This window comes from Suillus subaureus, assembly GCF_016647635.1.
Source record: "Suillus subaureus strain MN1 chromosome Unknown BJ212scaffold_13, whole genome shotgun sequence".
Taxonomy (NCBI): domain Eukaryota; kingdom Fungi; phylum Basidiomycota; class Agaricomycetes; order Boletales; family Suillaceae; genus Suillus; species Suillus subaureus.
The window spans coordinates 608,721-634,197 of NW_024538569.1; the positions used below are offsets into that span (position 1 = coordinate 608,721).

The 25,477-nt window shown below is 46.2% G+C and overlaps 7 protein-coding genes across 7 annotated transcripts; 3 read left to right on the forward strand and 4 right to left on the reverse strand.

Annotated features, from left to right (window-relative positions):
- Positions 1–159: 159 nt before the first annotated feature.
- Positions 160–1,055, forward strand: BJ212DRAFT_1480189 (uncharacterized protein; the record flags this gene model as incomplete). The annotated part of the gene is made up of 4 exons (XM_041340037.1): positions 160–731; positions 783–847; positions 905–996; positions 1,047–1,055. 4 exons carry the CDS (start codon positions 160–162, stop codon positions 1,053–1,055), a joined length of 738 nt encoding a protein of 245 aa, XP_041193874.1.
- Positions 1,056–3,627: 2,572 nt separating this feature from the next.
- Positions 3,628–5,114, forward strand: BJ212DRAFT_1446638 (Chloroperoxidase; the record flags this gene model as incomplete). Its single annotated transcript, XM_041338282.1, has 3 exons — positions 3,628–3,782; positions 3,839–4,430; positions 5,079–5,114. 3 exons carry the CDS (start codon positions 3,628–3,630, stop codon positions 5,112–5,114), a joined length of 783 nt encoding a protein of 260 aa, XP_041193875.1.
- A 1,095-nt stretch (positions 5,115–6,209) lies between these two features.
- Positions 6,210–9,398, forward strand: BJ212DRAFT_1446639 (glycoside hydrolase family 92 protein; the record flags this gene model as incomplete). The annotated part of the gene is made up of 16 exons (XM_041338283.1): positions 6,210–6,337; positions 6,397–6,752; positions 6,807–7,378; positions 7,432–7,524; positions 7,573–7,665; positions 7,720–7,753; positions 7,807–7,841; positions 7,877–8,007; positions 8,060–8,078; positions 8,134–8,242; positions 8,313–8,600; positions 8,660–8,682; positions 8,730–8,846; positions 8,899–8,993; positions 9,046–9,283; positions 9,336–9,398. The coding sequence occupies 16 exons, from the start codon at positions 6,210–6,212 to the stop codon at positions 9,396–9,398; spliced, it is 2,394 nt and encodes a 797-aa protein (XP_041193876.1).
- A 613-nt stretch (positions 9,399–10,011) lies between these two features.
- Positions 10,012–11,706, reverse strand: BJ212DRAFT_1587248 (uncharacterized protein; the record flags this gene model as incomplete). Its single annotated transcript, XM_041342401.1, has 4 exons — positions 11,041–11,706; positions 10,348–10,993; positions 10,173–10,288; positions 10,012–10,126 (listed from the first exon to the last, which is right to left on the reverse strand). The coding sequence occupies exons 1-4, from the start codon at positions 11,649–11,651 to the stop codon at positions 10,012–10,014; spliced, it is 1,488 nt and encodes a 495-aa protein (XP_041193877.1). The 5' UTR covers positions 11,652–11,706.
- Positions 11,707–14,025: 2,319 nt separating this feature from the next.
- BJ212DRAFT_1576671 (uncharacterized protein) lies at positions 14,026–14,343 on the reverse strand (the record flags this gene model as incomplete). Its single annotated transcript, XM_041342168.1, has 1 exon — positions 14,026–14,343. One exon carries the CDS (start codon positions 14,341–14,343, stop codon positions 14,026–14,028), a length of 318 nt encoding a protein of 105 aa, XP_041193878.1.
- A 644-nt stretch (positions 14,344–14,987) lies between these two features.
- Positions 14,988–15,287, reverse strand: BJ212DRAFT_1270302 (uncharacterized protein; the record flags this gene model as incomplete). Its single annotated transcript, XM_041330881.1, has 1 exon — positions 14,988–15,287. The coding sequence occupies one exon, from the start codon at positions 15,285–15,287 to the stop codon at positions 14,988–14,990; it is 300 nt and encodes a 99-aa protein (XP_041193879.1).
- Positions 15,288–23,314: 8,027 nt separating this feature from the next.
- Positions 23,315–24,697, reverse strand: BJ212DRAFT_1500164 (uncharacterized protein; the record flags this gene model as incomplete). The annotated part of the gene is made up of 4 exons (XM_041341578.1): positions 24,304–24,697; positions 24,006–24,097; positions 23,424–23,947; positions 23,315–23,349 (listed from the first exon to the last, which is right to left on the reverse strand). The coding sequence occupies exons 1-4, from the start codon at positions 24,433–24,435 to the stop codon at positions 23,315–23,317; spliced, it is 783 nt and encodes a 260-aa protein (XP_041193880.1). The 5' UTR covers positions 24,436–24,697.
- Between the last annotated feature and the right edge of the window lie 780 nt (positions 24,698–25,477).

Below are 25,477 nucleotides of genomic sequence, written 5' to 3' on the forward strand. Positions count from 1 at the left end.
TTTTGTGTTGGTGGATACAGTTACTAGATGATTGCAAGAGGCAGGTTATGCTACATCGACGTTCAACTTGATGATGTCATAGATCCTGAGGTAAACAAAGGAAAACAACTTTAATTTTTGTGGCGGAGAAAAAACCAAGAGACTCAACATGTAGTTGACATGCAGAACAGATCACAGCGTTCGCGGAAGAGGGTGCGCGTACCTGCTGCACTCCATACAGAACTCACAGAACATGCCATGTTGATCAAGACAATCCGGACAAATCATTTGCTTAATCTCACTCACCAACTATACAGCCATGCTAGTGCCCAGCGCGCTGTCGATCTTGAAAATATCCGTCAAGGCAAGGGAAAGTTGAAATCAAGAGATACGTGGACTACTTGGCCTTTGATAGATTGCTTTATTCCGGAATGGCTGGTTGAAGACGAAGTTAAATCTCTGGCCGAAGCGGTGGCTCATCAGCTCAAAACTAAATGTCTATCGGGAGGGCATCGCCACCAATCAGAATCTCAGGATGATGTGGAGGAAAAGGACGACGACGAGTTGGAACCCTTGTCACCAAGTTTTTTCCAAGCTCTAGTCTGGCAAGCTACTAAGGTCCTGGTCTGCATTTTGGATTCCATTCTCGAACAGCGACCGGCGGTAGCAGATAGTATGCAGAACAGGATGTGGGCATTTAATTGGGAGGGTGTTCTGAGAGTCTTAATCTCAGGCATGACTCTAGACAGAACGTAAGCTACTGTCTTTTATGAGGCCCATTTATACTGACGATCATTCGCAAGCGTGGTATCTGCTGCAAGCAAGCGCCTGTCTTCAATATATGGCTCATCTAAGGGTCTTGACATCGGTATTTGTTTTTTTTTCTTCGCAAGTTTCTGGTTTCATATCGACCACCGCACCTCAGCTTTGTCGAGAATTGGGCGCATTGAATCTCGTACATCCGTGTTGGCTGAACTCTCAGAAAGGCACGAGGATGCATTTCTTCAGCAACCCACCGTGCGTAACTGGAGGCCACCAAGTGAGAACACCTCATCCTTATATCGCAGCTTGTTTGATATATCCATCCCCAGAGAAAAGACGACGGGTAATGTCCAGAGTGATTGTTGAGACTGATACAGAGTAGTCATGTTTTCTCCTGGATGCCGCTGTGTCTGGTGTTTCTCCGATTGACAAATCATTCTGTTCGGGTCATCATCTACGCTCACTATGTGAGTGTTTCAACTAACATGCATCATACTTTCTAACGTGTTTCATAACTCAATCGTTTCAACGAACATCAAGATCGGTTCAACATACCTGTCACACGCTTTTACAATTACACCGCTTTTGGCATACCCCGACTATGTGCCGTTCAATTGCGCATGATTGGACAGGACCAACGGTTTCAACCGAAGTTCATATGACGGGGATCAGATCACACCGGCAAGAACCGACTTGACCGAATTCATATATCTGTCATGCGAGATCCGGGGCACCTCGCCCTCGTCGTTCCTCGCGCTAGCAGTCCTTTATGGGAACATGACAAATACATGGGCCCCAAGCAATGCTGAGGAATATTTCGATGTGATAGGTGGCGAGCTGTTGCAAGATTTTGATGACCCAGCGCTGAATATCGACTGCGCCTGCATTCCTATCACACAGGTTATACTAAGTGAGCACAACATCTGCGCCCGTTATCAATGATGGCACTCGCCCATTCATTTCACGTGATGTTTGTTGGATGGCAGCATGCAGTCACTTGAAATTTGAGCACTCGTGTTCTATTTCACGTTCAAGTACAATTGTGGTGGTTCTGAGACATGCTACCGGTATTGCGGTTGACTATCTCGTGCCAGGCTACAGCAATACTCAACTTTGCCGATGATACTGGTACTTGAACCAGCTGTAGACTGACTCGCACGCTAAAGATGTTTTGGAGCCGAAGGGCATCGCATGACGCCAACTGATACAGATTGAGTACTGAATTTCAATGCTATCCCATTCCATATCTATGTTTTGAGTTCAGGGAATGTGTTGCGCACAGAACTCCTTCCTTTTCTGATGACGGCCTGATCCTGGTAGGGGAGGTCATACGCCAATCCAATGGAAACAGAGCGTTCCAACTCGCCATGAAGGGTCCGATAAAGCTAAAAATATTGACAAGTGAACTGGCAGCGCGCAAAAGAAAGCAACAATAGGTACTTTTGCGTGAAGAGGTGCCGGTCTGCTGGAGTATAACTTCGACGTGGAAGTAAACCCCACAGGATTTTTGTATCTCAAGCAAGATGATTGGATTCAAATGTTACAGCACTGCCTCCAGAACGCATGCTCTACCATGGTCAGTATTCCGAGCTCGATGAGCCGAATTAAAATATTGATAGCGTGAGATAGGATGTCAGAGGGTGCCATTTCTGGGCGGGTAAGTTTGATATGTTATGAGCGCAAATCAACAGTATTCAGGTCATGGGAATGATGCGGGAGACTGCAGGGCAGCGTGGACATGTCTGGGACAATCAAGGGCGTCCAATTAAGCAACTTACATTGAAATGCCCGGCCCCCAGATATCAGCCTCTATCATAATTTTGACGGGTCTTTGATAATGATGCCTGAGTAAGGGATGGGATCTACAAAAGCGGTACCTTGCAGTTGGGCGCATCATTTGAACAGTTGCGACATTTCATTCCACGGCTACCGCTCATAAAGCGATGCCCACGACAGGGCCGAATGCAATCCGTAGCTGTGCACTACGGAGAGTACTAGTAGAATGATGATTATGCATCCTCCTCAAAGATATCGCCGTAAGTCGAGGAGTTCGCACAATAAGACCACAATAGTAAATACCTTTGCGCAATACTTCGTCTACTGCAGAAGCCCGAGCACGTCGCACCGTCCGACCGTTGGTTTGGGTAAACTGATATCGGTCATGAACGGAGTTGAGTCATAGCCGCTGAAGGGTTTGAACGGCTGAGGGCTGGAAGCGAGACTCTGCCGACTATAGCCGGCCGTATGATCACTAAAATTAGAGAAGGCTGTGCCATTTTAAAGTAGTGCTTGGCTCGCACATGCCTTGGACTGGGCGCCTTGGACTTGTTCGCAGCGAAGCGTCGATTCAATCTCATCAAGCGCCCGAGTTCCATGCCCATCGCAACAGTGGCAGTGGTTGCCAAATCATTGAGTCGATACGGCGGTGCTGCCTAAAGAATGTGAGTCAATAAGTTTTGATGCCGCTGATCTTAGAGTTTGGCTTGCTTCCGAGTTATACCTTGAACAAAACCACAGCCAGCATGTGATCGTCATATCAACCGAGGATTCATCGTCTTATCTGTGCTTGTACGTTAGAGTCACAACGTCACACAGGAACTACAGGAACCCCTGCCCTTCAAACACATATAAGCGTCCCATGGACGTCGCTATTTCCTTGTCCCCGCTGAAACTAGGAACTTGGATAGTTTCGTTTATCATTTCCCCCTTGCCCTTGCCCTTGCTCTTACGATACCACTGTTCCAGACAGTTCCCCTTATTTCATTTGACGCCTATAAAGTCAAGCAGACCACAGATTAACCATTAACCAGATCATCCACAACCCTCACAAAACATACCACGATCAGATCACCCGCAGATCCTCACCCCTCACTAGATATACATACCATGTCTTCATCCGGCGACTCTTCCACAAAATCACATGAACACCCAAAGGGCTCCTGTCCAATGACGGGCAAGACATACGACTTCTGCCCGAGGCAAGCTGGGGACGTAAGATCACCATGCCCGGCGCTGAATGCCCTCGCGAACCATGGTTACCTGTGAGTATCAAATCTCGAGAGTTGTGATACATAAGAACTGACGATAACTTGTCTAGTCCACGAGATGGAAAGAACATTGGCGTATGGGGCCTCGTCCGCGCACTCAAAAACGGCTACCACCTATCAACAATGCTTTCCTGCATCTTGTCGTTCAGCGCCATGCTCCTACTTGGACAATACAGATCCTTGTCGCTTTCAGATCTCGCTCGTCATAACATGATCGAGCATAACGCATCACTTGTGCACAGAGACGACAACAATGGCGCAGAATATGCCCCAACCAGGGTGGACAAGAAGCTATTAGCAGCCCTTTGTGCGGAGGGAGGGAAGACACTCCCAAACAAAATAACTCTCGAGGATGCCGCGCGCATTCGTGTCAAGAGAGAGGCGCAGTGCGGGAAGTTGGACGGTTTACATGCCGAGATAGCTCGAGGGGAGATAGTAATTGCTATCGGGGTCCTAGGTGGCAAGGACGCGGCGAAGAACGGTGTCAATATTAGCGCCTTGCACGAATGGATGCAGCATGAGCGTCTGCCTGTTGGCTGGAAGCCGGACCACACCCAGGGCTTGTACCAGACATACAAAATGGCGAAGTATGTCAGGGAGCGCATGAGGGAGCTTGGAACGCAGCAACCGTCTAACGAGCCGGTGGAGTCGCATTAGAGTTGGTGTTCTGTCTCTGTCTTCGTTGTCTTCTAGCGTGTTTGAATCTTATTCGTGTATATTTTATACCCATTGATATCTGTTCGTACAACAAATTTACTTCTACCAGTAGTACTGTTAATTATTCTGTATTTCATTCATGTAATCCCTTCACAAGCTAGTAGGACACTTGTCAATTATCTCTATAATTTATTGCTTGGTATTCACATGGGATCGAGTGTCAGTATGACTCTACTGGTGATCTCTGCGCCCCGAATCACGAACAGCAAGTACCAAAGGGCTTATAAAGACCGACAAGTTGTCGGTCCATTTCCATCGCAAATATAAAGACGTTCCAGACATCCGAGTCGTCATTGACATGATATTTTAAATGACCACTGATCAGACCAGCCACACCAGTATATCCACCCCTCGCACCCGCAGGTGCCCACTATGATGAAGGATAGCAACGCAGATACCCGAGCCACAGAGACAACGGCAGGACATTCAGACTTATCAAGGACCGACTTAGCTTCTGGTCCTCTATGAAATTGATTGTCGCTGACGTGGTAGGAAAGAATTCGAAATTCGGTAAAGCCTCGTTTGGAGAGGTACATCCAGGGAGGTAATATGTATACATTCTAGAATACGTAGTCTCAGAGTTCGAAGGCCATCGGTGATCAGTATTAAGGTGACACCTTGTCACGTCAAGAAACTCCGTCGAAGTGAGGATTGACCAGCGGAATGAACCATGGCTTGCTCATCTGTCGGCTCCTTGCAGCCTTCATCTATAAGATAGAAGCGTATCTGGACAAGGGCCTACAGGATGTAAAGACCGATGTTAGTGTAAGTGCGCAACACACATTTCGTATTGGATTGGCTACGCACTCGCGCGAGGGACAGACATTGTCAAGTGCAATCGATAGACCGACAGAACTGTTATGCATCGGGAGTTATGACATATCGGGAACTCCACCCGCCATGGAGCTGTCGGACGCATGATGATACAGCAGGAATACCTAGAGTCGTGCTTCCCATAAGACGATATTTCGGGATTGCTATTGTACCCTGCGGTGCGAGATATCTGCCCGGATGGTTTCAGTTGGGTTTCAGGTACGTGAGGGCAGTACACATCGTGGGAGATCGCACAGTTTAGACATCGTCGATGGCGTCCGATAATTTATAAATTAAGAAACAAATCACTCTGGATTCCAAGTGGTGGCAACAAACGCAGCTGCATGTTGGAATTTGCGAGCAAGCATGATGCGGCCAAACAGGGACTACTCAAATTCCAGCCACACCCCCTTGCGGATCCCACGCACGGCCATTCTTGGTTCACTTGGAGCGTCAGGCCTGTTGTAGAGGGGGAAGACCGAAACCAGTTTTTGTTGGTTCCTCTCAGAAGGCACGGTGGGCCGCTCGGGTCCGCTGGGTTTAGGTTGTTTTGCCAAGAATGGCTGCGCAAAGATGTCGGTTGCTCTCTGGCAAAATTATCCACGTCCGACGTGATATCATAAGTTTAGAACTGGCCATCTGCTGTGGGGGAGGTGACCTGTTAAGATACCAACGACTCAAAACAGTTCATCTCCTTCTCGTGTTAGTCCCCCTAGCCCCGATGGGAAAGCGAGCTATGTGGCGCAAGATTAGACTGCTGGTCGGCCGGAGTCAGTGTTACTCGCGAGCCACCATCGGCAATTGTAATCATGCGGCTGTCGCCGAGCTGAGAGTATGTACTGAGTACAGACTTAGTTCATGTACAGGCTGTTCACATTCTCGAATAATGAGATGACAAGTAGCTACAGCATTCGATCACTTCTTCTTCTGCTCTGTGGCCTAATTTCACTTACAACTCAAAAAGATGTTCCAGACGCCTTCAGACTTCCGCCCAGTGAAGCAGTGGACAATGTTAATCCGTCAGCATTGCCACTCGCACAATTGTTATCCATCTGCCTAACTCATGCTGTTTCAATAGGCTCATTGGCAATGGCGGGGACTCTCCAAATGGGTCTGGAGGTATGATTCCGTCAGCTTCGCCCCCGTTTGCCATGACACGATGGGTTGCCCAAACATCCGAGAACTACGTATCTGTCACTCCATATAATTACACTGTGACATCAATCCATGGCTTTCAGGCAACCCACCAGCCAGCCATCTGGATGGGTGAGAGTGGTCAAGTGGTAATATCTCCAGGCGCTGGCCAGGTGCAACCTAAATTCGATGATCGAGGCATGAGTTTCACTCACGAGAACGAAGTCATCACTGCTAGTTACTACAGTGTGAACTTGAACGCTATTGAAGGGGGTCAAATTCTAGCTGAACAAAGTTCTAGTACGTCATCTATTCTATATCGACAAATCTCCCAATTTGCTGAGTTCTATTGAGCTTCTCGTGTCGGACACCTCCGTTTCACATTCACTGATACCCGTCAACCTTACGTCCTTGTCGAGGCTACTCGGGCTAGCGTTCTGGGGTCTTCAGACCCTCAAAATTTGACTTATCCTCACGGCTCCGTATTCATTAATCCTGACGCTCGCGAAATTTCTGGCAGCAATCCTGAACGCCAGGACTTCATTATTGCGCCTGTTTCAACACCTGCAAAACACTGGAGTGGATATTTCTGCGCGCGCTTCGACCAGCCTTTCGCGTCGTGGGGCGTTTCCAAAAACAACACTCTTTTTGATGGTCAGACAAGCGGGAATGGCACACTGCTATCAGGATATGCGACATTCTCACCTGAAGTGGTGGAAGTCAGTGTCAGGATCGGCGTTTCATTCATTTCTGTTGAGCAAGCTAGAAAGAACTTGGACATAGAGATACCTGATGGGAATCTGCTAGAGGACACAGCGACATCTACTCGATCAGCTTGGGCTGAGAAATTGGAGCTAATCAAGATCAAAGGCGCTTCCAAGGATCAACTGCAAACTTTTTACACCGCGTTTTTTCACACATTGCAGGCAGAGTTTTTCTTTGTTTGCCGCGGAAGTAAGATGCTCACATTTCCTTCTAGTATCCTTACGAGCAGAGCGAATATGGCCAGTACTACTCAGGATACGATGATGATGTGCACCAGGGAGTGTCATATACTGGATACTCGAACTGGGTAAGCACCAAGCTCTAGGAATGGTAGAGGTCTAATGTATTGCATAAGGACACATATCGCGCCGAATGGGCATGGCTTATTTTGTTTGCGCCTGAAAGGATACCAGGTATGGTACAGAGTATGTTGCAGGACTACAAAGAGGTGGGTTATATTGCAACTTGTTCGATGAAAGACGGTTTCATCCACAGCACGCAGGGTGGTCGACTCCCAATGTGGAAGAACATCATTGGTAGGTTTTAGTGCTTATCTTATTCCTGAATCTCATCAAATTTTTGTCGTCAGAGACGAACATTATGGTATCTCTTTTTCTGTTCTATGTCGTTCTGCGTGATTAGTGGACATGCCTCCACAGGTCGCAACTCATGCGGATTCCCTCATTGCAGAGGCTGTCTTGAAAGGCATGTCCGGGTTCGATTTAGAGACCGCATGGGAGGCTGTGTATAGCGATGCAACAGTGCCTCCGGTCAATGATACAACTACCGTGTGAGTTTAAAAGTTCTCCTGTTGTATGGATAACTAAGCTGAATGTTTATAGATACTTCGATCGTCAGGAAGTAAGAATTTAATTTTTCAATCCCTGCAGCATCAGATCTTATTTTATTGTCACAGAATGTCGATTATGAAGTTCGTGCCGGCTTAACTTCGGTCTATGAAGAGAAGGGCTGGGTTGCAGACGACATCCATTCTGAATCAGCGTCTCGAACCTTAGATTATTCTTGTGACGTTCTTGTTCTCTCTTTATATGGTTAATACTTACCACCTCGCTTTGTTTGATTTCATCCATTCAGATGACGATTTTGCCGTATCTGTGCTCGCAGGTCTCCTCAATAAAAGTGAAGAGGAACTGTTTTTCCAACAGCGCTCGCTGCAAAATCCGTTTACTATCTTCAACTCACTCACTGGTTTTATGGAAGCGCGTAACGCAAGTGGTGCATGGGCAGGTCCCGATAATGGGTGGACAGAAGGCGATAAATGGGCTTATACGTTTGACGTGGTACACGATACACCGGGACTGATTGCTCACAAAGGCGGGAACGCGACGTTTGTGAAATTCTTGGACGAACATTTTGACGGTGGTCAATTCTAGCTATGATTCGAACTGGTATTTCTTACTGATTTCTTCTGTCTGCTTCAGGTCACAATGATCATACCAATGAGGTCCGTCCCTGGTACGTGGTATTGAAGCTACTGACACATTCTTACAGCCATCCCATCATATTCCCTACCTGTATTCCCTCGCTGGAGCTGCGTCAAAATCTCAATCACGTATTCGTTACATTGCAGAGTCAAACTACAACGCTTCTGTCAATGGCCTCTCTGGGGTATGTCAAGCTGTAGAACGTTCGGCCAGTCCATTTGACCGATATAGTGCAGAATGAGGATTGCGGCCAGATGAGCGCGTGGTACTTATTTAGTGCATTGGGATTTTACCCTGTAAACCCTGTGTCAGGATCGTACGTGGTCGGGTCGTAAGTACTCATAGTGTCGTTCAGACTCCACTCCTAACTTTTGGACCTTCAGTCCATTTTTTGATGAAGTAGAGATCCAATTCCCATCATCCAACGCCACCAGCCTGAAAATCATTTCAGAGGGCGCACCGTCGAAGCCATTCGTAAATTCGCTCACCATCAATGGTGCGGATATACCCAGCCCCATTATCTCGCACGACCAATTACTCGACGGGGGCAGATTTGAGTTCATAATGTCCAGCCGACCACAGGCCTGGGGGAGTAGTACTTTGTGGTCGAAGGACAATACGGTGGGTGAGAAAAGTCTGTGCGCCATCTTGTTTATTGACGCATTAACAATAGGATTTAACCAACGAGCAGGACAAATCGGTGCAATACTACATGGCATACCGTGAGCTGCGTTGAGGGATACCATATGGCTTGATTGCGCTTGGACGAGTTGAGCTGTCTGACAGCCACCAACGACAAAGGGGAAATCATCTCGCTCGTGAGTCACCCCACAGATCCCAGTGCGTGAGACTGTCACAATAAAGTAGATAATTTCTTGAGTAATCAACGTAATCGATCCTGTGTTCACTCATGGCTCCGAAATGTCGCAGCATACTCATGAAATTAATCGTAGGAATGGCGTATGCAACTCAAGAAAGCACACTGCCCACATCCTAAGCACGCATCAACAAATGGACGATCAAGATTAAGTGTTTCAAATCTCAAGGAGACGGAATTCAGTGATGGATATAATACTGCTACAATCCTAAGAGGAACTACATTACTCTGTGATAGTAGAGTTATCAAGTCAGAGTCAATGTCAATGGCCTCTCCCAAATGAGAAACCGCGCTGCCCAGCTTGCTGGAAAAAGTGTGCAAATGGATGCTCTCCGCCCCCACCGCCACCGAACGGACTCGCGAATCCGGTGAATGGAGCGCCTCCTTGAGAGTTAGGATCATTCGGGTCATCCCCGTTATCGAAGCGTTGACGTAGTTCTACACGATGAGATGAGCAAGATGCGCAAATATGTTAGTTATATATGTTCTTGCCTGGATTAGTCAGGACCTCGTATGCCTCATTCACTTCTGCCATTTTCGCCTCTGAGCCTCCCTTGTCAGGATGTGCTGTCATAGCTGCTTTGCGGCTGGAAAAGTCATTGACAAGAAACCCGAAGAGAACGCAAGTCTTACAAGGCTTTCTTGATAGTTTTAGAATCTGCGTCCCTAGAGACGCCGAGAACCTTGTAGTAATCTTTCTGCTTGGATTGCTTTAGTAATCGTTGGGCTTTCTGTAGCCGCCCTAGCACCTGTTGAACAGCGATTCAGAGTTTTGAACATAATATTTAGAAGCAGAGGTGCAACTTACGTCTCTGTCGCTGCGACCACTGCTCTCAAACGCCCGTTCAAAAGAGCGTACTGCGTCTTCCCATTCTTCACGAATCAGCATTGCCTCGCCCTTCACCACCCATGCGTCAACTTCCACATTGGTGTCGCCGCCCATATCATTCAGGGCTCGGAAGGTATCTTCAGACATCGCAAGCAGAGCATCACACCAAGGTTCACCCTTCCTTGCGTTGTTGAGCCTCAAATAACCACGGCATGCTCCACGAAGGATAAGAGCGCGACGCGGGCTTGAAGAGAGAACAGTAGGTAGTGGGAGCTTGGATGAAGGTGGTGACAGCATCTCTGGATCCCCATTCGCAAGCAGCGCGTCTTCGAAAGTAAGGGCAAAGCCATTGCCAGGAAAGTCTTTCGCAGTGCCAACGACATGCTTTAAAACGCCTTTCCAATCACTGGCCTCCAAAAGCTTCTCCAATTTCGCAAAACCCTTGTCGAGAGATTTCGCGAGTCTATGAGCTGGTAAACACGAAGATGAGTCGGGGTCCAGGTGAAGACATTGTTTGAGAGGCGAAAGATGCGAGGACGACTGTGAAGGTGGAAGCAGGAAGTAAGAGAGGCGGAAAATGCGGATAAGAGAGAGAGTGGTAGGGTGGGATAAATACGACAATCGACTGAGTTCTTGTAAGTATGTGTGTACATATGAACAACAAGAACTCACGTCAGGTCGAGCACGGCTCCTTGCACGTCGCCACTGGCTAAATTACAATCTGCTCTTGTCTGTCTGAGCTCAGAATTATGACTGGCCACCCGTAGGGCCTGCGTTGCAGCTTCTGAGCAAACAGTCCATAACTGGGCGCGTCTTGCTTTAACAGCCTTGGAGGCTGCTGCCTCGGCCTCCTTGATGTCACTTAGCATGTCGTTCGCAGCTTGATCACCAGCAACCTTCATGTTATACGTTGCAAGTAACTCCTTGGCATGAGCCCAGTCTCCTTCCTTGGTATGGATCTTTGCCATCATCATAATGGCACGGTCGAATTCTCCGCCAGTCAATTCCAGAACCTTGGTGAAGTCATCGAGCGCGCTCGCGTGACGGCTTAACGAGAAGTAAGCTGTAGCTCGCTTATAGAACAGTAAGTAATCTGCAGGGGAGAGTGAGATGGCGTCTGTGTATGTTTTCGCTGCATCGTTAAATTGTCCAGCGGAAAGTAGGGCGTCACCGCGGACTATGAGAGGATGGAGCCCTGGAGGAGTAAGCCCAGACGACGAAGGGTCTGATAAAACGGGTTTAGCGAGCAATAATAGTAGCCCCGCAAAACAGTGCAGTCGCATAACGGGACGATGAAGACTTAGTCGAGTCAGCGAGGTCTTGATTGAATATTATAACTTCAACTTTCCACGTCCACGTCCACTATCCCACGTACAGCTATCATGTGAACGTCACGTGCTGAGCACGTCTGAGTGGGCGATCGAGCCTGAGGTTCTTTCGACTTGAAAAATCATTACTAGTGCTACATAGCAATATTACTTAGTAAGAAAGAACTTCGAAGTCAGTCATGCTACGAATAAGATGAGTTCTGTTATCATGTAGATTGGACACAGACATCTAGGAATTTTGCTGACAGCTGGGAGCGTATCTCCTTCTGAAGCCATGTCTCAAACATGGTGGCATCTGTCAGGGAATCAGATACCCAGTCGTGAGCTTCAGAGTTGTCAGAATCCTCTGCTTCAGGGTTGTATGCTTTAGGTTTGACCACATAAAACAAGCCGACAAGATCAAGAGAAGATTGCATAACTTTCCAGCTACATTTGTGTGATCGTGAGGGTTTAATGCCACAGTGACCCACATCAGGCAATTGACCTGAAAATGACATAGCTTTGTAAAGCTCTGTCTATCATAAAATTCATATAATACCTATCATAATTGCACTCAGCCTGACTGTCATATCCTGTATGCCAGACATAGATCCCATCATATTCCCATGCTTTCCAGACCTATTTCCAGACCCCATATCCGACTCATTCCTGGATCCCCTATCCTGTCCACCCTATGCACATTCCATCCAGCAAGACATCCAGACTTTACCTCCTCTCAGATTCCGGACTACATCCACCACCTCACATATCTCAGTCCTGTTTCTGCCCTGCCTTCTGGATCCCCAGATCTCTGGATATTAACTGTTACTATCTCTGGACCTATTCCCACCCTCTATCCAAGATCCTGCGCCTATCCCCATTTAGGCATCTCTGCCTTTCCAGTTCTCAGTTATCTCTGTTTCCGTCTTGCTGATTGATCCTAGTACAAGTCTTCATCTCCGAGTTCATTTAGCTATGTTCTGTCTTACTTACCAATGTGTTTCCACATGCTCATACATAGCCTTACTCTGTTGCTTATTGATCCTCTCAGATATCCTCTAGTATATAACCCCTGTACAATTCTTGTAGAGTCCTCAGTCTGAATATCATCTTAGATCCTGTTCATCACCTTAGATCTGCCCAATCTTCTTCTGGACTTCAGTCCATCTAAGTTTGTCCTTTTCCATAAGGCCTAGGGATGGATTCCCTAGGCCAGAATTCTGGACCTTCGGATTTGTCCCCTATGTCTCTGTCCCAAGTCTAGGGATTACTTCCCTAGGCTAGAGTCTTGCCTTTCCAGCACTTACCCTCTTTCTGGACTTAGGTCCACTTCCTGTCCCTCCGACTCTACCTTAGGGTAGTCTACCTCTGTTTGCTTCTACATCAGACTTTGTCCAATGTAGCCCCTATTCCTTCTGGACCTCTGGACCTCCTGTCCCTCATACCTCTGGGCATCCTGTCCTTCAGACATTCCGCCCTCCGTACCTTCCGCCCTCCATACCTTCTGCCCTCCATACCTTCCACCCTCCATACCTTTGGATGCTCTGTCCTCCATACCTCCATGTCCTGTCCTCTGTACCTCTGGACCTCCTGCCCTCCATACTCCAGACCTCTGGACATCCTGTCCTCCTGTCTTCTGGACCTCCTATCCTTCCATCCTGTTTTCCTGTAGAAGTATTACCTTGTAGTGGGAACTCTCCTGAGCACTTCCTGCATTCCTCTGGAACTCTCCTGCACTCCTCTGGACATTTCCTGTGCTCCTCCAGAAGTCCTCCTGCACTCTCCACCAGAGTAGCCAGCCTCTGGAAGTCCTCTGGACTTCATTGGACCATCATTGGACTTCCTCTGAAATGAAGGGCACATACTCGGGTAAGGGGCACAGTGTACAAGCTGAGGCCAAGCCCCTCTGAGTCAGTCTCTCTCTCCTTTGAGCATGGTTCTTAACACTGACAAAGCTTTAGATAGGCAGGTTCCACTGGGAAAAACTGCCAAAAACACAATCATGACACTTGTTGTAAACACCTGCCATCTTCAACAAAGTCTTATAATACCACTCAGCCTTGACAAAGCTTTAGATAGGCAGGTTACAGTGGGAAAAATTGCGAAGGACACAATTATGATGTATATTGCAAACATCTGCCATCTTCAATAAAGTTTTATAATGCCAGACTACTTCAAATAAAATTGCCAAGAAATTACTGAAAAGTCTCAACCTTGACACTCATTTTATCATTTTATAATTCAAATCAAATTTTAATTGGGTTTAGGGTATACACATGTAGTAATAATACAGGAGAGCGGAGGGACATGATAGGACAGAAGCTAGAGAGGGACATGATAGTTACCTGTCTCAGGGGAGAAGGAAGAGACCATAAGGGCCAGGGAGGAGGACCAGGGAGGGCCATGAAGGAGAACCAGGGAAGGTCAAGGAGGAGGGCCAGGGAGGGCCAGGGAGGAGGGCCAGGGAGGACCAGGGAGGAGGACCAGGGAGGACCAGGGAGGAGGGCCAGGGATGAGGGCCAGGAAGGAAGACCAGGGAGGGGGGCCAGGGAGGAGGGCTAGGAAAAGCCAGGAAGGAAGACCAGGGAAGACCAGGGAGGGGGACCAGGGAGGAGCCAGGGACCATAAAGGAGGAAAAACCACCATATAGGGCCAAAGATATCACCATGAAGAGACAGGGAGGGAGAGAAGAGGATGTTGGCTTGAGGGGCCAGAAGGGTGTACTTAGAGTGTAGATGAGATGACAGAGGACAAGTTTCGAAGTTGGTTGAAAAAATTGAAACTCCGACTTACATAAGCATCTGTCATGTGACATGGTTAGTGCAATGTCATGCATGTGATGGTAGTGAAGATCAATTGGTAGAGAATTGTTAATACAATTGTAAGACATGACATATCTACATCAGAATGTTGGCTTTCTTACAATCCTTGTTCATTTAATATCAATTTGTCATGCTTATATCAAACTTTATCTTTGTATATAATCTTCTATAATTCAGTAGATTCTTGATATGATTTTACCAATTAAATCTGGGAAAAACAAGTTTGTGCTGATTTCCTAATACAAAATACACATCAAGGTGATATTTCTAGCATAGTCATATCTTCATTCATATATGTGTGACACCATGATAATGATATCTAATGCTAGGATGTGGCATGTAATAATGTTTTGCAATTACAAATTATATCTGGTCATATCAACTTCAGGTTGATTTCCTGATGCGTGTATAAGAAGTCAGTCTTTTCCTTCCTGCACTGGATAGTGTCCACTTTCAACCATTCATCGAGCGGGTGGTCCTTGTGCAGCAGTTAGCCTTTCTGATAATGAAGAGAGACCCAGGTTAGGACCCATAAGAATGACTCTGCATCATGCCAGTACAGGTGCTTGACCTTGCCTTCAATGGCTTCCTTTGTGAGAAGTTCGATGGCCATGAAAGGTACTGTGCCTGTATGCTCTTGGCCTGAGGGACTATCTCCAGTGGATGATAAGTTGAAGTCATTGAGGACCCCAATATATTGACCATCTGTGGTCATGTAGACCATGAGATTACTAGGGCTGATGTTGTGGTGATGAACATTGTTCCCCCAGAGGGCATAGTGACCTGGCATTGCAGGTGTCAGGGACCAATATGGAGTGCAAGAAGGAAGAACACATACAGACAATGATGTGCCACCATGCGGCAAGGAACTCCTTGTCACTCAGGTCCATGATAGGGTCGAGCTTTCTGAATATGATAATGTATAGGATGTGCCTGCCTCATTCAGCATCCTTAAGTCCCAACACCCTCCTGATGGTTGCCATGGATGTATTCTCAAACTTGTGAGACCAGACCATCTCTGGGATGTGGTGCTTCACCTTGCCCTCCTCATCTTTCTTCACAATCTCATACACCTTCCAGAGTATTTCAGCCTTGCTCTTGTGCTCCTCTTCTGGCCAATAGAGCTTTGCAACCAGCTCATTGGTAGGGTTATGAGGGTTATGATGAGGGAGATTCAGTACCAGAGCCGACAGCATCTTGCTTTTAACTGGAAAGACAGTAGTTGCATGTCTGCGCAGACCAAAGTGAGTGGTACACTTGTCAGACTTCAAATCAAATTTGAGGTTGACCTCTCCAATGTCCTCATCCAGGATCCAAATCTCACCCGAAGATCCATCCTCAGGCTCAAATACCCAATTGTAGCCCCATTCTGTGAATAGCATCTGCTGGATAGCAAGTAGCAAAACCATGAACTGAGGAAGGTCTTGCATGAAGTTGATACTGGAGCATTGAATCGTGTCCTGCTGATCAAAATACCACAAGTAAATCATGTCATCTGGTGTTACGAACTCAGATAGAGCATCGTTCCAATAAAGGAATCAAGATCAAGGTCAATCAAGGACTAAGCCTTATTGAGTCAATGCCTCCCTCAGGAGCAATCATCTAGACTCCCACAGGATCTAGAGTTCAAATGGGACAGATGGCTAGCCTCCTCCCCAAGGAGCTAGAGTTCAAGTATCAGAGAGAACTGAGTAGATTCAAGTTAGAGAAGAATACAAGTGGTAACTAGGGTTTATATATGTAAAGGAATCGTGCACAGACCAGGCTGGGCAGAGGGTATCAACTACTAAGAAAGGAAGGTTCATGGGAAAACAAAGTATGAGTCAGAGATAAGGAAGACCATGAGGAAACAGCACAGTGAAAAGGAAGCATTAGAAGTACAGCCATATAGGAGTCCGCAGTGATGATGAGAAAAAGAGTGGGGCACTGTAACATTACCCCCCTGTCAACGTCTAAAGTCACCGACTTTAGTCACTAAGATTCTGATAGTCATTGGGATTGAAGTCAGCATCCTTTGCAAACTGCTTCTCATGCTCCTCTTGCTCAAGATCTTTTCTATCTTCGTAGATCTTAAGCTGATGATGGAAGGCCCATGAGCCAGGTTTGGCATTAATGATACATCATCCTTGAAGAGTAGGACAGTAGGCGGTAAGGTGCTTGGGAGCATGGTGGTGGCATTCTCAGCAGAAGTAGTGAGGGCAATGGGTTTGATGGTGTCCTTCCTGCTGGCAGTATCAGCAGATGATGTCATAATAGTCTATGCCATTCCTATCACATCGAAAAGTTTCTTCAGATGGGGCACAAGAGTCGGAGGAGGAGGCAGGTTTGTCTTCATCGACAATGATGGGTGGAGCAGGGGACAGTGTCATGGGATGAGAGAGGCCTATTCCAAAGGCAACAGTGTTTCTTTTCTTACCATGAGCATGGTGTGGGTTTCCTGCAGAGCGAACTGCGAGCTGAGAGGGAGCGGGGACAGGGGTGTCATCATCAGAAGATTCTGACAGGGATCTAGGGACTTCTTGGGTAGTGAAATGAGGGGGTTCAATGGAGATGGAGCATTCTAGTTTGACCATATCTGGGGTGAGAGCTTGCTCGAACCCTTTTTCTATAAGTCTGTCTGTGGCAAGTGCTTTGATCTTGGTCATACATATGATAAATGATGGAACATTTGGTGGTTTCTTCAGTAGGGGCTGCAATGGTATGGGCATAGCTAGATGCCAGGTCTGCACTGTGATGGATGGTCATCAAAGAAAGGGAATCAATATCTTCAGAAAAGAAATGATCTAAAGGTAAAACACAGGGAAGAGAGGAAAGGGTTGATTCAACAAGAGCTCGCTTGTGATGAAGTTCGAGCTGAGAGCGATGGAGTTCAAAAGAGGAGTTCAAAGATCGTGAAGAAGGCATATTCTGGGGTCAAGTTTCTAGGTAAAGAGTTGAGAGAGTCGAAGGTGGTCTTTATAGGTTCTGAGGATTTCCTGGGCATTGTCTAGTTCCTTTTCAGGGAGCCAGGAGTTATCCGAAGAAGGGTAACCCTTCCATGATACAAGGAAGCATCATTTTCCTTTTACATTTCCCTTATGGGCAAGAATGGCTTCTATTTCGTATTCTTCTTGTCCATTAATGATGTCAGGAGGAGGTTCAGTGTGGTTCGGGCCATGGACTTCTGTTTCCCAATAGGAGGATAACTCAGAAGCATGAAAGATGGGGTGTGATTTCCAGGAGGTAGGGAGTCAGATCTTGAATGTGATAGGGGAGAGAATGGCTTCTACTGTGAAAGGGCCATAGTGTTTAGGGGCAAGCTTCTTTGAGGGTAGTCCAGTGATAAGGTTCTTTGCTGATAACCAAACTTTCTCACCAATCTTCCAGGGTTCAAACTTCTTTCCAAAGGTCTGATCAGACATGCGTTGCATGGCGAGATTGTGACAAGAGATGGCTTCTTCTCGGATCTTCTGAAGATATTTGACTTGATCTTCTGCTGCAGGGATGGTGGAGTTTGGGAGGATATAGGGAATTCCTCGGGGTTCATAACCCATCATGAGGTGGAAAGGGGAGACATTGTGGGCATCATGCTTTCGGTGGTTGTGGACGAACTCAGCCTTGGGTAGATGTTTTACCCAATCAAGAGGAGTGGAGTGGCAATAAATGTGGAGGTAGGTTTCGAGTTCTTGATTTAGACATTCAGTCTGTCCATCAGTTTGTGGGTGGTAGGTGGTGGAAAGTGCAACTTCATAGTCAAGGAGTCTTCCGAGTTCTTTGGCAAATTTAGAGGCGAACTGAGGTCCTCTGTCAGAAATGATCTTGTCATAAAGTCCGAATCTGAGAAAGACTTTCTTGAAAAAGAGTTGGGCGACTCCTTCTGATGTAATGGTTTTCTTGCATGGTGAGAGAATTACCCCCTTCATAAGGCCATGGTCTACCATGACCATAACCAAATCAAAACCGCCTGATTCAGGCAAGTCAGTGATTAGATCTATGGAGATCTGCAAGAAGGGGCGAAGCACAGAGGAAGGGATAGGGTTCAAGGGTGGGGTGGAAGGATGAGTGTCAGATTTCATTTGCTGACATAGGGTGCAACCTTCGACATATTTGTGGATAAATGTGCCCATTCTGGGCCACCAGTAGTCACGTTTTACTAATTCTTTGGTTTTAAAACGTCCTGGGTGTCTGGCGGTAGGGTGATCATGGTGAAGATGTAGAATGCAGTGTCGGAGATGAATGGGGGCATAAGCACAGTTTTTATAAAACAAAGTGCCATCATCAATCTTCCAATGAGAGGGCGGATTTCATAGGGGGTGCATTTAACCCATCAAGGGCTTGTTGCGCAGCAAGAATGACAGGATCAGAGAGGGGATCAGTGGTCTTCAGGGCATTGGCGAGGTCATTGTCAATAAGACAAGAGAACAAGGTATCAGGGAGGAGTGTGACATTGGAATTATCCAAGGGGTCAGAAGAGTGATCAGGGCAACATGAGAGAGCATCAGGAGCAGCAAGTTTGCTTCCTGGGACATGGTGGAGTTCAAGATCAAATTCATTCAGGGTTAACTGCCAATGTGCTCATTGGCAAGTGAGGTTCTGTGCAGAGTGGAAATAGAGGAGATTCTTGTGATCGGTGAATACAATGACAGGGTGGGGATTCCCTTCAAGGTAATGACGCCATGCTTTTAAAGCATGGATGATAGCAAGTAGTTCATGATCATAGATCTGGTAGTTTTGTTCAGCGGGGTTAAAGGATTGAGAGAGGTAGCCGCATGGGTGATATGCGCCATTCTCATCAGTCTGAAGGAGGACTGCTCCAGTGGCAACAAGTGAAGTGTCAGTCATGAGGGTGAATTACTGAGAGGGGTCAGGGTTACAGAGGACAGGTTCTGATAAGAAACACTGCTTCAGTTTCTCAAAGGAGTCAGTGCAAGATTGTGACCAAGTGAAGACAGCATCTTTCTTTGTTAAATCTATCAGGGGTCATGCAAGGTCAGAGTAGTGGGAAATGAAGTGGCGGTAGAAGTTACAAAACCCAAGGAATGAATGGACTTCTTTTACTGAAGTTGGAGTCATCCATTGGCTGATACCAGATAATTTGGCTGGATCCATTGCAACTTGTCCAGGGCGAATTATCATGCCAAGGTAGTCAACTTCTTGAGTGTCAAAGGTGCATTTTTCGGGTTTCAGAAAAAGGGTTTCTTTTCAGATGATGTCAAGGATGCAACATGTTCATTTCTGGTGCTCTTCTAGGGTTTTTGAGAAGATAAGGATGTCGTCCATGTAAACAATCATCCATCCTTCAGCAATTTCTTTCTGGAAGGTCTGGTTCATATAGGCTTGGAACATTGCTGGGGAGTTGCATAAGCCGAAGAACATGACTTTCGGTTTGAAGAGTCTGAAAGAGGTAGTGAATGCTGCTTTCCAGTGATCGTCAGGATGGATCAGGATATTATTGTATCTGGATCAGACGTCCATCTTGGTAAAATACTTGGCATCTCTTAGCTTGGCGATAAGAGGGGGAATCAGAGGAAGGGGATAGGCATTCTTTATCATCCACTCATTGATGTAACAATAGTCTTGGCAAGGTCATAGAGATCCATCTTTCTTTCCTATGAAGGAGAATCTGCTGGCTTGCAGAGATTTCAAAGGTTGGATAAAATCTTTAGCGATGTGTTCATCAAGAAAAGCTTTCACAGCATCAGTTTCTTTTGGAGATAGAGGGTAAGTTTTCGCAGATTTTGGAATATATCCAGGTTTGGTTTCAATTCTATGATCAACACCTGGTTGGGATGGGGGAAGTTTGTTTAAGCCGTCTTTGGCGAAAACATCAGCAAAGTCGTGGAGGTAGTCAGGGACAAGTTCTTTGAAAGTTTTCTTCTTCTTTTCTTGAGCATCCTTCAGAGCAAATTCTTGAGCTTTATTGCTAGTTTTCAAGTATTCCTTGTCTTCTTCTGTCTTTCATGCATAGATCCAAGAGTTTCTTAAAGGGGATAGAGCTGCAGCTTGTCAGATCTCAGAGGCAGAAGTGCCATCACAAGTGAGAGGTGTGTTGAAGGAGAGGTTTTCAAAAAGGGTAATAGAAGAGCCATCTTTGGCATATTTGATTAATACTTCATCGTCATTGATGGGATAAGTGACAGGGTCGTCAACCTTTCGAAGGAAAGTTGGTTTGGTGGGAATGTCATCCCAGACATTGTCCTTGGTGTCATATTGGGGTAATGGATCTTCATCAGGATCTGGCCAAAGAGGTGGAAGTGGTTCTTCTTCTTTCTTCTTTTCTTTTTGGCATTCAAGAGTTCTTTTCCCATTTACAGGAAGTGGAGCATAGGCAGGTTTAAATTGTTCTGGGTCTTCTTCTTCTTCGATTGTGACTTTCTGTGGGGTGCAGGAGTGAAACCCCATTTCTTCTTGAATACCTCTTCTAGTCGAAGTGATCTAGGGGTAGAAGGAAGTCGAAGGGTATCTTTAGCCCAGTCGATATCAGGGTTCATGGCAGAAAGCCAAGGCTTCCCAAGGAGGATCATATTGTTGTCGCTCATGTTCATGACATTGAATTTTCCAATCATGAGTCAATCATCAATTTTGATTGTGAGGTGACAATAATGAGTGATGGGGTCCTTGGAAATCTTTCCATCAGCAGTTCAGATAGGAAAAGGAGTTTCAAAGTGATGTGTCTTGATTCTATGTTTCTTACAAACATCCAGTGGATGAATGTGGCAGCTGCACCACAATCGACAACAGCGGTGGTTTGCAATGATTTATCAGGGTGTACAGAGGAAAAGATGGTCACCAGGACCCTTAATTCTTTAGTTTTTCCTACATTGTGTGCGATATGTACATCAATATAAGGAGTGGCTAACATTGTGGTAGGCTCCTGGTTCAAAAATCCATTCTTCAGGCATTGAGATCTTCATCGTCATCGAGATCTTCAATCTTGCTGGTGTCTTCTTCTTTAGGTGCTGTACACCTTACCATTTGCTTCCCTTTATAGTTATTCTTCTTGGCATCTCCGTTCCGAGGGTGGAATTCTTGATTGTTAGATCTGTGACCAACCTTTCCACAGGAGAAGCATTTTCCTTGCTTCATATACTCTCTTTTATCATTCTCAGAGAGGCAATCAACGTCCATGGCATTAGGATTGTTGTTTCTGGGGGTGAAGCATGGGGTGGATCAGCAATTGTTGAATCAGGTGTTTCTATTGTTGTTCTGGGGTCTGTGGGCAAGGAGAAGCTGATAGGAGTTCTCAATGGATATCCCTTTCTTGACTATTCCGTCAAGGGTGTCAGGGATCTCTCCGGAATTGCAGAGTTTTGTGATGAGTGGCTGTTTAAGGCCTCAGAGAAAGTAATCTTTCTGAGCATTGAAGCTGTAGATCTCAGCTCGGTTACAGAGCTGTCGGAATGTGGCTATGTACTCGCTTAAGTCATTGCCTTGTTTAAGGGCATGGAGCTTATGAAGCACAGTACCAGCTGAGTTGATCGGGTTAAAGGTTTCTTCAAACTGAGAGACAAATTCATCCCAAGTTCCATATCTGTTCTTTTCTCCATGGGTGGATGTGGGGTCAAGTTGCTGGGCATGTTCGATGAAATCTTCCATCCATGCTGCAGCTGTGCCTTCCTTCATGAATGAAAGGGCAAAGGCGATCTTTCTAGTGTCAGTATCATAGATTTCATCATTTGTGTCTAAATAGAGTGTGACAAGGTGAAGGAACCTTGAGGTTCCATCTCGGTTTCCATCAAAGTCAGGTGGGGTGCAGATCTTTCTTTCAATTGGTTTAGGCATGTCATCATCAGTGTCAGAGTCTGTGTCTGTGTCTGTGTTTGGTTCAGGGGTAGGGAATCTTGGTGGTGCTACTGGTTCAACAGGCAGAGCATCAGGGATTTCTTCGTCTCTGTCTTCTACAGGTGCTGGTGCACTTGTTTCAAAATGAGAAACAATAGTGTGATGTGTAATGGATGAAGGGCCTGGGACAGCAAGAGTAGGGAGAACAGGAGTGTGGGGAGTGTCAAAGGATCCTCACGACAAAGAGGTTCATCTAGGAGAGTTAGGTGGGTAGGGACTGTATGGGATCCCGGATCATTCAGAGAAAGCCTTCTTGCTTTTCTTGGAAGGTGCCACTTTGGCAATCAATCAGTTTTGTGGGTTCAAAAGGTAAAGCCCTACAGATGGAGGGGTTCAAAGGTAACTTGAATCTTTTGTTATGAACTTGGATAGAGTGTCATTCCAATAAAGGAATCAAGATCAAGGTCAATCAAGGACTAAGCCTTATCGAGCCAATGCCTCCCTCAGGAGCAATCATCTAGACTCCCACAGGATCTAGAGTTCAAATGGGACAGATGGCTAGCCTCCTCCCAAGGAGCTAGAGCTCAAGTATCAGAGAGAACCGAGTAGATTCAAGTTAGAGAAGAATACAAGTGGTAACTAGGGTTTATATATGTAAAGGAATCGTGCACAGACCAGGCTGGGCAGAGGGTATCAACTACTAAGAAAGGAAGGTTCATGGGAAAACAAAGTATGAGTCAGAGATAAGGAAGACCATGAGGAAACAGCACAGTGAAAAGGAAGTGTTAGAAGTACAGCCATATAGGAGTCCGCAGTGATGATGAGAAAAAGAGTGGGGCACTGTAACATCTGGTACAAGCAATCAATTTCATGATACATTTGCAGCATTTCATCGACTTACCATCCACCACATAAGTAATGACGCTCTCCCACACCACATGGGCTGCAAACAATTCCACAGCATATAAACCATTCTGGAGAACGGGATGAATTCTTTGTGACTCCTCATTATCACCAACTTTGAGTTTCTTGCTGCTGTGACCATCAGGTGCTTGACTAGAGCCATGTTTCTTGTTGTTCAGTGACCCAGACTGTTTTGAACGTCCTTCTGCATCCCATATGTCAGCAAGAACCATCAGTTGTGCATGCTGTCAGGATAGCTTACATGCATCTGATGTCTGGCACAAACTCATAGCAGCACTGCTGCCAGGCAAAGGCATCAAACCCATTGGCTCAGCAGTGTTGTTCATTTCCCTATGATACTTCATATACTTCTTTGCTTCAGGGACATTGTAAGCCTTTGCTGCATAAGTTGCAGGTGGCTTTGAAAGACCAGCCCAAATCTTCTTGTGTTTGAACTCTACCATTGATCGAATGTCTGTCCATTGGAACTGTTTGGTGGGCTTCTCCAATGCCTCCTTGTACTTGTAGGCTTGACCTGGTTGCTTCTGCACCTTCTTAGTGCCTGTGTGGGAGATGATGATGATGTCAGGCTTGCACATAGACTTCTTGCCTTGGTGCTTTTGGGTTATGTTCTTTGGATCGTTTTGATGAAATAGGATCTTGTGATTGTCATGCCCCTTTGAACAAACCAGTCCAGGTGCATTCAGTTTGCTCAATCGGTCAAGTGCAAGGTTTGAAGCCTGGATAAAAGGCTTGTACATCTGATCTTCTACTCTGCTTTTCACACTTGACAGTGGCATCAATCTATCAATCTCCTTCCACAATATTTGAAGTTCTGACTTACAGATCACCCAGATTCTTCTTGATGGCCTGAGCATCTTTGCCCTTGTTGCAGATCAGCAGGACGGCTTTGAGGCAATCAGCAAATAGTGTCAGCTTGTCAGGCACCGGTTTTTAGCAATCTATGCAGCAGTAAAGTAGCTCCTGCAGCATTTCATCGATGGGGCATTCCCTGTAGTTCTCAATGTCACACCCAATCCATGGACAAATGTCACTGATGCTGCATGAATGAAGTTCAATATGAATGTATAATAGTGGCCACAGGCCAGGCAAAAAGAAAATTGGACACACTTGACACCTACAGTACTGATATGTTCGCTGACAGCAGCAGAGCCAACTGCAAGCAGGGTGGATTTGAGCTCAGACCCAGAATCAATGCCATGGGGAGGTGTCTTTGGCACAGTGGCGCCAGCAGTACTAGTGCCATTGGCCATGCTCGACTACTAGCAAAGAAAAGTGAACTAAAATGACAAGAAACTGCAGACTCGGAAGTTCGCTTTTAAGCTAAAACAATATACTATTAAGTTTATGCATTTCAAGACCACAAATGATGTTTGGAATATTGTCGATAGAGATAGTAGGTAGTATGAGCTACAAATAGTCGAGCGCCGAACGCCGAACCACAGTCGCGGTTTGAAAGTCAACGTTTCAAGTTTCAACCTTTATCAACTAACAACCATCAAATTTTTTCGATGTTGCCCACAAGCGCCCACCTTCGTTCACCCTGATTCTTACTCCATCGAGCATAATCGAGGCGTAGTTCTGTTGTTCGACCCGCAATACCAGTTGTGACATGGTCCAGACCTCTCCAGATTCCATCAGGTTATCACGCATCTGACAGACGTCGGCGTCGCTCACCATCGCCCGCCGTGATTCTTTTCTTCATCGAGCATAATCGCGATCTTGTTTTCCCCTTCAGTGCATGGAACCAACTGTGAATTGGGACACCAGAGTCAGATCTGAAGATCTTCAGTTTCACTACCATCATCAAGCTTCAAGTCACCTACCTTCGCCCGTCACGATCCCTCCAGCGAGCGTGAGTCAATATGATCCATATGACTCTTCTTACTATATTGGTCTGCCCAAGACTCCGATTATCGCTGTTGAAGTTCGTTTTCGACATGTACTATCGCCCAATCAGCACCCGCAATCAGCAAGAACAATAGCTAATTTATTTTTTCCACTCCGCATTCCACAAACGAACGGAAGAATTACGCACAAGAATTCTGTTGTGTTGCCCTTCAGTATCCCCCACGGAAACTGACACAGCCTGTTCGCATTGGTGACCACCCCAGTCAATGTTGATCAAGACTAGGTATCTGACGTGGTCGCACCGCGCAATATAACAGTATGTACGTCCTCAACTTAGATGTGCTGCGTTGGCTCAGACAGGTTATGACACATGACGAACAATATGGATGGATGTAACATAGCCATGGCTGGCAGATCAATGGGTTACCGAGTCTCGCCTGTATT